General features: G+C 42.0%; 1 protein-coding gene across 1 annotated transcript in view; it reads left to right on the top strand.

Annotated features, from left to right (window-relative positions):
- Ube2u (ubiquitin conjugating enzyme E2 U) overlaps positions 1-5,841 on the top strand; it is a 67,267-nt gene extending 61,426 nt beyond the window's left edge. The window contains exons 9-10 of the mRNA XM_032889278.1: positions 3,024-3,118; positions 5,518-5,841. Coding sequence (XP_032745169.1) covers positions 3,024-3,118; positions 5,518-5,726 — 304 coding nt within the window. The 3' untranslated portion in view covers positions 5,727-5,841. The remainder of the gene's footprint in view (positions 1-3,023; positions 3,119-5,517) is intronic.
- Positions 5,842-12,227: the final 6,386 nt, after the last annotated feature.

Genomic DNA, 12,227 nt, shown 5'->3' with positions numbered 1-12,227 from the left:
CTCTCTGTCTCACAATGCCTTGCCTGGGCTTTTTCTAACTTCACTGATCTGTTGCTTACAAATTATGGTTTCTGGTGTTGTGGTTTTATGAGTTTTCTGTGCATGTGTACAGACTTCTCATGATAGTTCTTTGTTTTGTTTTCCCCTCTGCTTGTTTTGTTCCCTTCTGGTTTGTTTTCTTATTTGCCTGTTTGTTTTCTAGAGGGAGAAAGGGAGAGGGAGAGGGAGAAAGGGAGAAAGGGAGAAAGGGAGAAAGGGAGAGAGACAGGGAGAGAGACAGGGAGAGACAGGGAGGAGGGAGAGAGGGAGGTGAAACTAAATAGATGGGAAGCCAAGGAGGACCTAGGAAGGGAAAACCATAAAAAATATGTTGTATGAGGTGAAATTTTATTTTCAATTAAAATAAAACCATGAGATGATGAGGAAATAAATAGATGTACAAAAGAACAGAGACTACCTATACATAAACATAAATCAACATGGTAAAAATGCACACTGTATGCAGTGTATATTTGAAACCCTAGCAGTTGGGAGGCTGAGGCAGGGAATTCTGAGTTTAAAATTAAGGTGGATTAAATAAATCTTGTCTCCAAAAAATTTACATGTACATATTAAACTTTATTGATACATTAAAATGCATATATAATTGTGTATTTATAACTTGAAATTCCATTAAAATTCATATTTTATACATACCCACACCCACTCTTCTATGGGAAGACTAGAAAATCATTGCAGAAGAAATCTTCAGCCTGGTCAACAGAATGAATTCCAGGAAAACCTAGACCACAGAAAAACCCTGCCTCAAAAAAACCAAAATAGACAAAGGCTTGTGGGGCAGCTCGATGGCAGAGCACAAATGCAACATCCAGGAGGCACTGGGTTTGAGCCTCAGTACCACAGGGAAAAAAGGAAAGAAAACAAATGGATCACCTAAATAATTACATACCCAATAAACTGACCATAGGCCTAAAAATAAAATCTGTACAATGCACTAAGCTCAGATTGTTTCCGGGGAGAATGGTGTTCTACACACTTAGGACAACAATTGCAATGTGCACAAAATCTTTCAGAGGGCAGATTAGGAAGGAGTAGCTCCTGGCACCTGTAAGGTGTTAGCTGAGTGCAAAGGGGAGTTCAGTATGACTCCTACATCAATACAGCTAAAAGGAGCAAAGAGTCAGGCTTGATGGCACTCCCCTGTGATCTCAGGACTTGTGAGACTGAGCTAGGAGGCCAGCCTGGGCTACAGAGTACATCAAAAAAAATCTATGTCAAAAACAAACGAACAAAACAAAACAAAGGACAGAGGTGTGGAGACCTTCCTCAACTTAATAAAACACATCCGTAAAGAATCAGCATCAAACACAAGGGTGAAGCCCAAATGCCACATGTCTATGCAGCTTGATTTTCATTAACAACTTTTCCACTAAAAGTTGCTTTCTGTGATTGTTGTTTGTTTGTTGTTGTTGTTGTTGTCGTTGTCATTGTTTAACATGGCTCATTCCAAAATGTGATCATCTCCAAACTTTTTATCAAGAATTTCCCCTCTGTACTGATCCCTCAGATATTCTTGGTACCTTGACTCAGGCTCTCCATCATCATTCCCATCTCGTTCCAGAAGTTGAGAATTTTCTGTTAAAACCTCTCCCCTGATGTCGTGGGTTGAATGGAGACCCCCCCCTTTCTCTATTCTCATCCTTCCCCTGGCTGCATCTCAGCCAAAGACCTTGTTTCAGAAGCAATGTCTGCTGATGTAGCTAGTTACAGCAAACCCACAACAAACGGAGGGGTGTCCTACATCCAATGCTCTGGTCTCGTGAGAAGGGAGTCGGACACAGGGGTGTACACCTGGAATCCTGGCATTCAGGAGACTGAGGAAGGACTAGATGGAATTTGAGGCATGCCTGAAACTTGCTGAGAGAGAGAGAGAGAGAGAGAGAGAGAGAGAGAGAGAGAGAGAGAGAGAGAGAACAGAGACATGTCAGGGAAAGTTGTGTAACAGAGTGGGCACAGAGGTTGGAATGAGTTATGAGTCAAAGGACACCAAGGGTTGCTGGGAGCCAGTGGAACTGACCAGAAGCAAAAGAGGATTCTTTTGGATTCTTGCCTGGAACCTTCAGGGTTCGAACCTAGACCTCCACCCCCTCAAGAAGTCCTTTTAGCCATGGTTCAGTTATCCAAAGTCAACCACAGTCTAAAAATGTTAAGTAGAAAAAATAACACTTCTTCAACTACATGCGCTCTGAGCAGATGAGTAGATGGTAGACTCTGATAGCCTGCCTTCCCATCCAGAGTGAGACCTGACCCTTAGGCCACCACTTCACGCACAATCCAATGTCACTCAGTAGCTGGGTTGTCAGTCACTGTTAGAGTATTTCAGGAAGTCCTTGTCTTCCTTAATAGTAACTTCCAAAGCACACAGATAATGGTGTGGTAATTTGGACATGCCAAAGAAGCTTTAGACTGCTTCCTATAAGGATGGTTTCTGGCTTAATCAGCACGGGAAAACCATGTGGAGGTTACCAGGGTTGGATCTTGTATTTGTGAAGAGAGGAAAGAAGTGTGTCTTAGTGTCATTGCTCCTCGCTGTACAAGTCAGGGTGACAAGTCAAGACACAAATGTATTGAATGTAGAAGCTGTACATGTAGGGCCTGGCCCTGGCCTTGGTTTCAGGCATCCACTGGGGGTCCAGGACATATGTAGGATCAGGGCAAAGGGGACATTTCTAGACACCAAGCTTGTGATCATTTCTCATAGTGGCCCTTGCTATGCTATGCAGGATGCTGTTTTTACCTTTATAATATGACAGCATTTGCCATGTTATTTACTCCTGCTCCTCTAGAAAGCACACATTGAAGTAATATCATTGCTGATCAGCGCTGAGCGATGCCACGTCCCAAGACCATCCTTCCCGGCCCATGTTCTGTATTTCTGCCCCATTCAACCTATTTGGTTTATTGTCCTCAAATGAAATGCTCTTTCCACAATCTATAGATGTCTCTCTTCTTCTATTTTGCAGGTTTGTGCTCTCAAAGTGGCAGAATCTTAGAAAGAAAATGGCTCAGGAGAGCAGCGAGCCCTCCGACAGAGAGGAGGTTCTCTACCCATCTCCAAGTAAGTTGGACTCAGTTTTCTTCTTTTGTATACAAGCAGTTATTTATAGTAATAAACTTAAATCATTGCTCAGCTCAAATAAGTTTGAGTACATGAGGTACAAGTGTGCTCCAACTCTACCAAAAACAGCTCAATAAGCCAATTACAGAGGAATTGAAGACTTCTAAATTGAACTACTTTTTATATTTCCAAGCTTACTGTGCTTCTTGATATATTAATACACAACTTGAAAAGTTAAGACTACAGTTTCAAACTGTGAGAAAAGTAGCCAGAACCAAAAATGCTTGGATACTGACTCCTGGTATTCATTGTAGATGCAGACATACAGGCAACACGGTTGAAAGGGAAAACAGTGTTAGCCGTAAGTTTAGGTGTTTACAAATTAGTGTTTGTCAGTGAAAATGTGTGTAGTGGGGAAAATGAAAGGCCACGAGAGGTAAGAGAGCTGGTGACTAAAACGTAAGTCGCCTAGGAAGGAGACAGCTGGGCAGGTAAGGTCACAGGGCTTAGGACCAGACTCCTCACTGTCAGCTCAGCAGTCAGCTCCTTCCTCTCAGCTAGGGCTGTGTCCCCAGAGGCTTCCTTCTATTGACTGCTCCGCCTCACAGGAGTCCCATGATTATGTGCTCAATGTATGTCAGGATTGTGTGTAGACTGGAAGGCGCTGAAAAGCACAATCCAAGTTGCTGCTGCCAAGTGTTTGTTAAACAGTCTCAGTATATGGATGCCAGACACAACAGCAAGCTTCACTCCCCAGTTCTCCAAGGATCCCACACCACCTCCCACTCTCCCCCACTGCCTCTCACTGTCCTCACTTCCTTTGTCTTGAGTCATTACTTCCCCTTCCTCCTCCTCCTCCTCCTCCTCCTCCTCCTCCTCCTCCCAGTACACTCAGAGTTTCTCCTTTGAGTGACCCTCCAGCCTGTCACCTCCTTTTATGACTGCCCACATACTAAAGGACCCATAAGGGCTGAGAAGACGGGAAGACACAGTCCCTCCAGCCTTCTCTGCTTTTTTCCTGAGGTCTCTAACCCTTCTCTCAGTCTCCGCCTTCCAGCAGTGCCACCATTTTGGAGTGGAGATTAGTTCACTTATTGAAGTCAGTAGGTATCGTGTCTGTCCTATGGTGTCTGCCTGTCCATATGGTCATACCTTGTCAGACTGGCCCCTGCAGCTCACATCTCCTGCTGTGAGCAGATTTCAAACCCTTTTATCACTTTCTCATTTCCTTTGCAGTGAAACTGAGGCTCTTTGGTTTTCTGATATCTGTCTATCATTTTTTTAATGACACCTCTTACCCTTGTCCCTCCATCTAATGGGTCACATCTCTTTGTTCTCTGCATTATTTTAATATTTAGAAAAGCACATTGTTTCTTCACATTCCACTCCAAACACAATTCCCTCCTCTTAACACTCCAGCACAGAGGCATCTTTTTCCATACAATTCAGATACAGGATGAGCATCCCTAAAGCTGGAAATGCTCCAGAACTTTTGAGTGTCAATATGTCGTCATGTAGTCAATATATCGTCATGTCTTCCCAGATATAAAAGTGTTTAACACATTGAATGAAATTACCTTCAGGTACTCATCCTCCCCCCAAGTACAAGTAAGTTTTATGTTTAAACTTGGGCCATCACAAGATATTTCATTATGTATAGGTAGATATTCCAAAAATCCAAAAACCTCTGGAAGTTCTCCACGAGCTCTCACAGCATGTCTCTCTTGGCCTTGCAATCCTAGAGTTTCCGTTGCTGCATAACAAACAAATTATCACAACACACACTTAACTATTTCACAGTTTCTGCGTGCCAGGACTTTCAGAATATCTTAGCCAATCTCCTGCTCACAGTGTCATAAGGCTTGTGATAACCTTGAAGCTGAAGCTGGGAGACCTTCAGTCTCAGCAAGGTTGCTGGCAGAATATCTCTTCCTATAACGCAACTGTAAGTCAGCACATGTGTTATAAATGTTGGTCAGCTGGACAAGCTAACGAGTAATGAAAAAGTTGAGAGAAAAGGAATAGTGAGTTTGACAAAGACTGCTGTGAAATGTGTCATTTACAACGTTTTAAATGGGAGGAGGGTTGGAGAGATGACTCCACAGTCAGGAGATCTCACCACTGTTACTACGGCAGTTGTTACAAGCACCCATGTAAAGCAGCTCACCACCATCTGTAACTCCGGCTCCAGGGGATCCAATGTGCTCTTCTGGTTGTACAGCCACTGCATTCACATTCATAAACATAAACGCACACATACATGCACGTACACAAAATATTTTCTGCAAAAGGAATGTTTAAAAGGTTGCGTGCCATCATTCAGATGATTGTTAGCATTAGATCTCTCGTTTTTCCCACTAAGTCTCATACATTTCTGTTTTTCATGCTTCCTACCATAGCTGAACTTTCTTCTGAACCTAATGTAGAAGATGAGTCAGGGTTTTATAAAGTACCTCAGGAGTGGTCAGAGGAAAGCTATTCGGAAGAACATGACTCAGAAGAATCCTGGGAAGAGGAAGTGGACAACCTGGTTGCCTGGACCGATGGTCTTGATGAAGAATCTTTGAACTATGAGAACTATGAAAACTATGAGAACATTGACAACTAACACACAAGGACTTCGCATGCTGCCCAGTTACAGTGCAACCTCATGGAGCAGTTTTGGGGGAGGCTCAGAACCTATCTTCTGCTCTCTACCCCAGTTGATCTCATCTTTCTGGAAACACAAAATACAAATATAAGTCAATGAATGTGTTCTTGCTCTGCGTTTCTCAAAACTGAGTGCTTACTGCAATGTTCTGTCAATGCTATTATGCACATTCCCATAATCCACCGGGTACTGGAACTAAGTTCATTTTTTTTTTCTTTTTTTCTTTTTTCTTTTTTTCGGAGCTGGGGACCGAACCCAGGGCCTTGCGCTTTCTAGGCAAGCGCTCTACCACTGAGCTAAATCCCCAACCCCCTCATTTTTTTTTCTTCTTTTTAATTCACATGAGCACACTGTAGCCGTCTTCAGACACACCAGAAGATGGCATCAGATTGCATTGCATATGGTTGTGAGCCACCATATGGTTGCTGGGAATTGAATTCAGTACCGAGCTATCTCTCTATTAAGCACCAAGCTATCTCTCTGGCCCTGGAACTAAGTTCTTAACCAGCAACAGTTAGACCAGGAAAAATGCTGAAGGAAGAACAGACATTTCAGAGACTGGAATAACCCAAGTAGAGGGATCTGTGACATTGCCTGTACCTGCCTAGGTTCTTGTGTCTTCTGTAATCAAGGAAGGAGACACCACAACCACTCTTCAGGTTTCTTACACTTGTATCTAACCATCTCCTTTGTTCTCTGTCTTTTTACTGCTTCAGCTTGTACACAAGCCATGACTATTCTATGACACATGGCTCACAGCCCTCCTTCCTACAGCTTACTCTCTAAGTCAGACTTACCAATGGCAGCTGTAACTGCATTCTCTATTCCTTTGGTCCATGTCACAATTTACATGCTGCACAGTAGAGCCTATCCTTTGCTTATAATCCACCAAATTTAAGAAGACCAAAAATCACATACTGTATAAACCCAACAATGCTTATTGAGCTTCTCAGCTACATCTTTTCTTAAAATACTGGTTTTTCTTTAATTGTGTACATAAATGTTTGTATATGGTATGTACATGTGTGTGTAGTCCCCAGGGAGGCCAAAAGAGAAAGTTGGATCTCCTGGAACTGGAGTTAGAGGCTGCCTGATGTGGGTACTGGGAACTGTTTTCGTGTCCTTTGGAAGAGAACTACATGCACTTCAGGCATCTCTCCAGGCCCTGGGCTATAACTTTCAAAACAATATTTATTGCTATGTCTTCACAGAGACTTATCTAGTGCCTATCTACCAACACATAGCCACACATGCATATAAGTCCAACTCAGAGTCTAACTACAAGGCAATCACCTTTATTTCTACAAAAACTTTACCTTTATTGTTTGGGACACTAATGAGGTAGCTGTGTTCCAGCCAGAGGGATTAAAAGTATGTGCTAAGGCCGAGCCACAACTAGAAAAAACATTTTTTTTCAGTAAATAACACAGTCTCAGGGTTCACAGTTGGAGCAAATATCCTGCAACACTATAAATGTATCGGTTTGGGCTGAATACTGTACAGTCAGTTCCGTTCTTTTCATTTTCACTACTTAGAGCTTTCTGTAATGGTCTCTGTCAACTGCAAAGAGATAATTTTTGATGAGAGATGAAAGCTACACTTCTCTTTGAGAATAAGGGTAAGTATTTGTATGCAGTTAGGGCATTACAATGGTTTAGGAAAGTGGTTGTATATATTCTTCTCCAAGTCCCATGATCTCACTAGTTAAAAGGTAGCCGGCTACTTTTTTCTTTTTTTTTTTTTATTGGATATTTTATGTATTTACATCTCAAATGTAAATACATCTCAAACCTTTCCCGGTTGTCCCCTTCCCCTGCTTCTATGAGGAAGCTCTCCCTCCCACCCACCCACTCCAATCTCACTACCCTGGCATTCCCCTACACTGGGGAGTTGAGTCTTCACAGGACCAAGTACTTCTCTTCCTACTGATGCAGACAAGGCTACCCTCTGCTACATATGCTGCTGGAGCTATGGGTCCCCCCATGTGTACTCTTTGGTTGGTGGTTTAGTCCCTGGGAGCTCTGGAGTGTCTGGTTGGTTGATGTTGTTCTTCCTATGGGGTTGCAAACATTCAGCTCCTTCAGTTCTTTCTCTACTCCAGTAGGGTCCCTGTGCTCAGTCAGATGGTTAGCTGTAAGCATCCTCATCTGTATTGGTAAGGCTCAGCCAGAGCCTCTCAGGAGACATCCGTATCAGGTTCCTGTCAGCAAGCACTTTTTGGCATCAGCAATAGTGACTGAATTTGATGGCTACATAAGGAATAAATCCCCAGGTAGGGCAGTCTCTGGATGACCTTTCCTTCAGTATCTGCTCCACTCTTTGTCCCTGCATTTCCTTTAGACAGGAGCAATTATGGGTTAAAATTCTGAGAAGGGTGGGTGTCCCCATTCCCCAACTGGGGGCCTTGCCTAACCTCTGGATATGGTCCCAACAGGTTCTCCCTCACTTTTATTGAACATTTCAGCTAATCTCAACCCTATTGGGTCCTGGGTACCTCTGGCTTTCCTGGCATCTGAGACTTGCTGGTGGCTATCCTCAGTTCCCCATTCCCCCATTTACACACCTCTGTTCAAATTCCTGAACCTCTGTATATCATCCCTGTCTCCTCTCATACCTAATCCTTCTCCCCCTGCGCCCCTCCTCCTTTCTTCCTCCCAAGTCCTTCTCACCCTCTACCTCTCATGAATATTTTGTTCCCCCTTCTAAGAAGGACTGAAGTATCCACAGTTTGATCTTCCTTTTTCTTGAGCTTCATGTGATCTGTGAGTTGTATTTTGGGTGTTCTGAGTTTTTGGGCTAATATCCACTTATCAGCGAGTGCATACCGTGTGTGTTCTTTTGTGACTAGGTTACCTCACTCAGGATGATATTTTCTAGTTCCATCCATTTGCCTTTGAATTTCATGAAGTCATTGTTTTTAATAGCTGAATAGTATTCCATTGTGTAAATGTACACATTTTCTGTATCCATTCCTCTCTTGAACAACATCCGGGTTCTTTCCGGCTTCTGGCAATTGTAAATAAGGCTACTATAAACATAGTGGAGCATGTGTCCTTGTTAAATGTTGGAGCATCTTTTGGGTATATGCTCAGGAGTGGTATAGCTAAGTCCTTTGGTACTACTATGTCCAATTTTCTGAGGAACAGTCATATTGATTTCCACAGTGGCTATACCAGTCTGCAATCCCACCAATAATGGAGGAGTGTTCCTCTTTCTTCACATCCTCCCCAGTATCTACTGTCACCTGAGTTTTTGATCTTAGCCTTTCTGACTGATGAGAGGTGGAATCTCACAGTTGTTTTGATTTGCATTTCCCTGATAACTAAGGATGTCGAACATTTCTTTAGGTGCTTCTTAGCCATTCAATATTCCTTAGTTGAGAAATCTTTGGTTAGCTCTGTATCCCATTTAATAGGTTTAGTTGATTCTCTGGAGTCTAACTTTCTGAGTTCTTTGTATGTATTAGATATTATCCCTCTATCAGATGTAGGATTGGTAAAGATCTTTTCCTAATCTGTTGGTCGCTGTAGTGGCTATTCCTGGTTGTCAGCTTGACTATATCTGGAATGAACTACAATCCAGAATTGGAAGGCTCACCTTTGACCCTGATTTTGAGGCTGGGAGATCCAAGTTTCTGACCTGGATCTTGGTATGGAGATCTTGAGGCAAAGTGGCTATGAACCCCAAGAACTTAAGTCAAGGAGATCTCTGAGGTCAAGGTCACCTGGGACAAAGCAAGTCCCAGACCCAGGTGTGGTGGTACATATCTTCAATCTGGAACACACCTTCTGCTGGAGATTTACATAAGAACATTGAAAGAAGGAAGAGTCTCTCTCTCTTTTGTCTGCCTGCCTGCCTCATGGGACTGAGACCACTAGATCCTTGGATTTCCATTCACAGCTGTTGTTGATCAGTGTTGGAGAGTTGGACTATAGACTGTAAGTCATCAACCAATTCTCTTACTATATAGAGACCACCCATAAGTTCTGTGACTCTAGAAAACCCTGACTAAGACAGTTGCTGTTTTGTCCTAATGACAGTGTCCCTTGCCTTATAGAAGCTTTGCAGTTTTATGAGGTACCATTTGTAGATTCTTGATCTTAGAGCATAAGCCATTGGTGTTTTGTTCAGGACATTTTCCCCCCTGTGCCTATGTGTTTGAGGCTCTTCCTCACTTGCCTATTAGTTTCAGTGTATCTGGTTTTATGTGGAGGTTCTTGATCCACTTGGACTTGAGCTTTGCACAAGGACATAACAATGGATCAATTTGGATTCTTCTACATGCTGATTACCACTTGAACCAGCAACATTTATGGAAAATGCTATCTCTTTTCCACTGGATGATTTTGGCTCCTTTGTCAAAGATCAAGTGACCATAGGTATGTGGGTTCGTTTCTGGGTCTTCAATTCTATTCCATTGATCTACCTGCCTGTCTCTGTATCAATACCATACAGTTTTTATCACTATTGCTCTGTAATACAGCTTGAGGTCAGGGATGGTGATTCCTTCAGAAGTTCTTTTAGTATTGAGAATTGTTTTCACTATCCTAGATTTTTGCTTATTCCAAATGAATTTGAGAATTGCTCTTTCAAAGTCTATGAAGAATTGAGTTGGAATTTTGATGGAGATTGCATTGAATCTGTAGATTGCTTTCAGCAAGATGGCCATTTTGACTATATTAATTCTGCCCATTCATGAGCATGGGAGATCTTTCCATCTTCTGAGATCTTCTTCAATATCTTTATTCAGAGACTTGAATTTTTTGTCATACAGATCTTTCACTTGCTTGGTTATAGTCACACCAAGCTATTAATATTATTTGTGATTATTGTGCAGGGTGTTTTTTCCCTCATTTCTTTGTCAGCCTGTTTATTCTTTGAGTAAAGAAAGGCTACTACTGATTTGTTTAAGTTAATTTTATATCCAGCCACTCTGCTGAAGTTGTTTATCAGGTTTAGGAGTTCTCTGGTGGAATTTTTGAGGCCACTTATGTATACTATCATATCATCTGCAAATAGTGATATTTTGATTTCTTCCTTTCCAATTTGTATCTCTTTGACCTCTTTTTGTTGTCTAATTGTTCTGGCTAGGACTTCAAGTACGATATTGAATAGGTAAAGAGAGAGTGGGCAGCCTTGTCTAGTCCCTGATTTTAGTGGGATTGCTTCAAGTTTCTTTCCATTTAGTTTGATGTTCGCTCTTGGTTTACTGTATATTGCTTTTACTGTGTTTAGGTATGGACTTTGAATTCCTAATCTTTCCAAGATTTTTATCATGAAGGGGTGATAAATTTTGTCAAATGCTTCCTCAGCATCTAATGAGATGATCGTGTGGTTTTCTTTCTTTGAGTTTGCTTATATAGTGGATTACATTGATGGATTTCTGTATATTGAGCCATCCCTGCATCCCTGGGATGAAGCCTACTTGATCATGGTGAATGATCGTTTTCATGTGTTCTTGGATTTGGTTTGCAAGAATTTTATTGAGTATTTTTGCATTGATATTCATAAGGGAAATTGGTCTGAAGTTCTGTTTCTTTGTAGGATCTTTGTGCTGGCTACATTTCTAATTTGGGCCTATGTCGGGTTATACAGTTCTTGGTTACTGCCAAGAAATGAGTGCTGCTATTGTACTTTAAGTACATCTTGCTGCACATTGTACAGTGGTATGGTTCATAGGCGTCACATCTGGGTAGATTGCTTCCCTCCCTTTGCAGCCTGCCTAGCACCTTCCAGTGCTATGGAAAATGTTCCTCAGTAAGGAGGCTTTGGGGGTTCTATCGAACTGATGAAACTCCTTTGATGACATCTCTCCTTTCTGAACGTCCTTCATGAGTCAGAGCTTAAGCATCCTCTCCACTACAACTACCCCTCCCCCTTTGTGTCTTGGTCCATTTGGACTGCTGTACACAATGCTACAAACTTGGTATGTAAGAAACAGTGGAAATTCATTTATCTCAGCTTTAGAGATGGATAAGTGTTGAGGTCTAGGAGTTGCCTCACAACCATAAATATTGATCTCAGCCAAACAGGGATAATTTATTGATCAGGGCCACAGTACAGGTTCGGGAGCTGAACCATGGCATTGAGTTAAAATCCTACAGGGTTTTTAAGCCTAAAGTCCACAAACATCTGTGCCAAGTATTTATACTAATCAGGATTTAGGAATAGAGATAGGTAATTTCCTTAGGAATATGTCTTTGTTGTACAATTCTCCTCTCATTGGTTGTGATATTCAACTGTGGCAAAGGACTTGCCTTGTCTAAAATTCGTGTCTTAACTCATCAACCAGGATGGGACTTGTATCATTCTTGTCTTAATTTGCCAATCAGGATGTCCGCTACCCACACACACATCTCTCTCTGTCGAGTAGGATGTCAGTTCCCAGGCAGGTCTTGGGAACTTAAACTTTACTTGACCACTATTCATATGGAAGTCTTATTCCAAATAGTTTCTTAT

This window comes from Rattus rattus, chromosome 1 (genome assembly GCF_011064425.1).
Source record: "Rattus rattus isolate New Zealand chromosome 1, Rrattus_CSIRO_v1, whole genome shotgun sequence".
In the NCBI taxonomy this organism is placed as follows: domain Eukaryota; kingdom Metazoa; phylum Chordata; class Mammalia; order Rodentia; family Muridae; genus Rattus; species Rattus rattus.
Note: the sequence above shows the minus strand (reverse complement) of the source record. Positions and strands in the feature narration are given on the sequence as shown.